The sequence below is a fragment of the Hipposideros armiger genome, unplaced genomic scaffold (assembly GCF_001890085.2).
Source record: "Hipposideros armiger isolate ML-2016 unplaced genomic scaffold, ASM189008v1 scaffold_63, whole genome shotgun sequence".
NCBI classification, from domain to species: domain Eukaryota; kingdom Metazoa; phylum Chordata; class Mammalia; order Chiroptera; family Hipposideridae; genus Hipposideros; species Hipposideros armiger.
In genome coordinates this window covers 4,129,534-4,130,838 of record NW_017731413.1, presented here as the reverse complement: position 1 = coordinate 4,130,838, position 1,305 = coordinate 4,129,534, and the positions used below count along the sequence as shown (strand labels likewise).

The 1,305-nt window shown below is 40.7% G+C and overlaps 1 protein-coding gene across 1 annotated transcript in view; it reads right to left on the bottom strand.

The window, feature by feature from the left end:
• The window catches only part of LTA4H (leukotriene A4 hydrolase), a 41,141-nt gene that overhangs the window by 13,744 nt on the left and 26,092 nt on the right, over positions 1–1,305 (bottom strand). The window contains exon 8 of the mRNA XM_019641678.1: positions 1,232–1,302. Within this exon, the coding sequence (XP_019497223.1) occupies positions 1,232–1,302 (71 nt within the window). The remainder of the gene's footprint in view (positions 1–1,231; positions 1,303–1,305) is intronic.

Genomic DNA, 1,305 nt, shown 5'->3' with positions numbered 1-1,305 from the left:
TTTCTATTAGAGAATAGAGGGGTATCTGGCCTTATGGCCTAAATGAAGTAAGTTTTGATTAGAAGTTGCCATTGAACCTACTGCAAGAGAGTTTGCGCCCTAGGGGAAAGAATAATGGGGTGAAAGCAGTGACCTTCTTTGAGTCAATTACCAGTTTATCTTCATAAAGTCATCAGGCTGTGGCAAACCCTTTGTTTGTACTTAAGACCAAGTGGGACCAGAGGTCCTGGATTGCTCAGGCAGTAAATCATCTTCAACTAGAATATTTCTTAGCACTGATTTCAAAAGGAATGACAGTACAGTAAAAAACTTTGGATGATCTGTTTCTTGGTTCCCTGAAACTTCCTGCTCATTGTAAGGAAAAGAACTAAGGGAGAAAGCAACCCTTAGTTATGGCAAGGTCCTAAGAAAAGTAACGGGCAAAACCAGATATGAGCCCTGCTTTCATGGTGCTTCAATGTAGTAAAGGAGAAAGATGCTAATAATCACACAAATAAATGTAAAATTACTACTGTGGCAACAGCTATGAAGAGGCAATACAGAGCACTGAGAAACCCTAAATGGGAGACTTGACCTGGTTACAGGGGTCAAGGAATGCATCCCCGAGGGAGCGCATCTGGAATTGAGATTGGAATTAGCTGGGTAAAGGGTATTCCAGATGGGAGGAACAGCACGCCTGGCTGGGACACGCAGTTTGCATCCTCACATGACTTGTGGAAGACCAAGGTTCCGGTCCCTGATTGAGGAAGGCGTTTAGTTTAAAAGGCACTATAGTGGAGTGGTTAAGACAACCAGGGTTTGAATCTCAACTCTTATTCCTACTTGCTGTGTAACCTTGGCAAGACACTTTACCTAGCTAAGCCTCATTTGCCTCCTTTGGAAATGGGGATGATAAATTATAAAACTGTTACAAAGATTAACATACAATGATTAACATAATACTTATGTTATTTCTCTTATTGCAAAGGTTTTCAAGGAAAGGGCAATATCTTACTCTTCTCTTTATCTCTCACCATCCTTGTGCAGAAAGGAGGCACTCAATTATTACTTGCAGCAAATTGAATTTATATTTATAATATCATATTATCCTTTTGACCTCAGGATACCTGAGATCTCTTCTCCTCACTAACTACTAACAGCTTAAGGAAGGCATAAAACCTTTTCAGATATTTTGAGGAGCGCTGGGATTTAGGAGAATGAGAAAGGAATCATTAGCAGGGTAAGTACTGACTTGGGTTTTACAGGAGGCAGTCCAGGAGAGTAGAGCCAGGTATTCCAATCAACTTGATTGAGAATATCAACCTG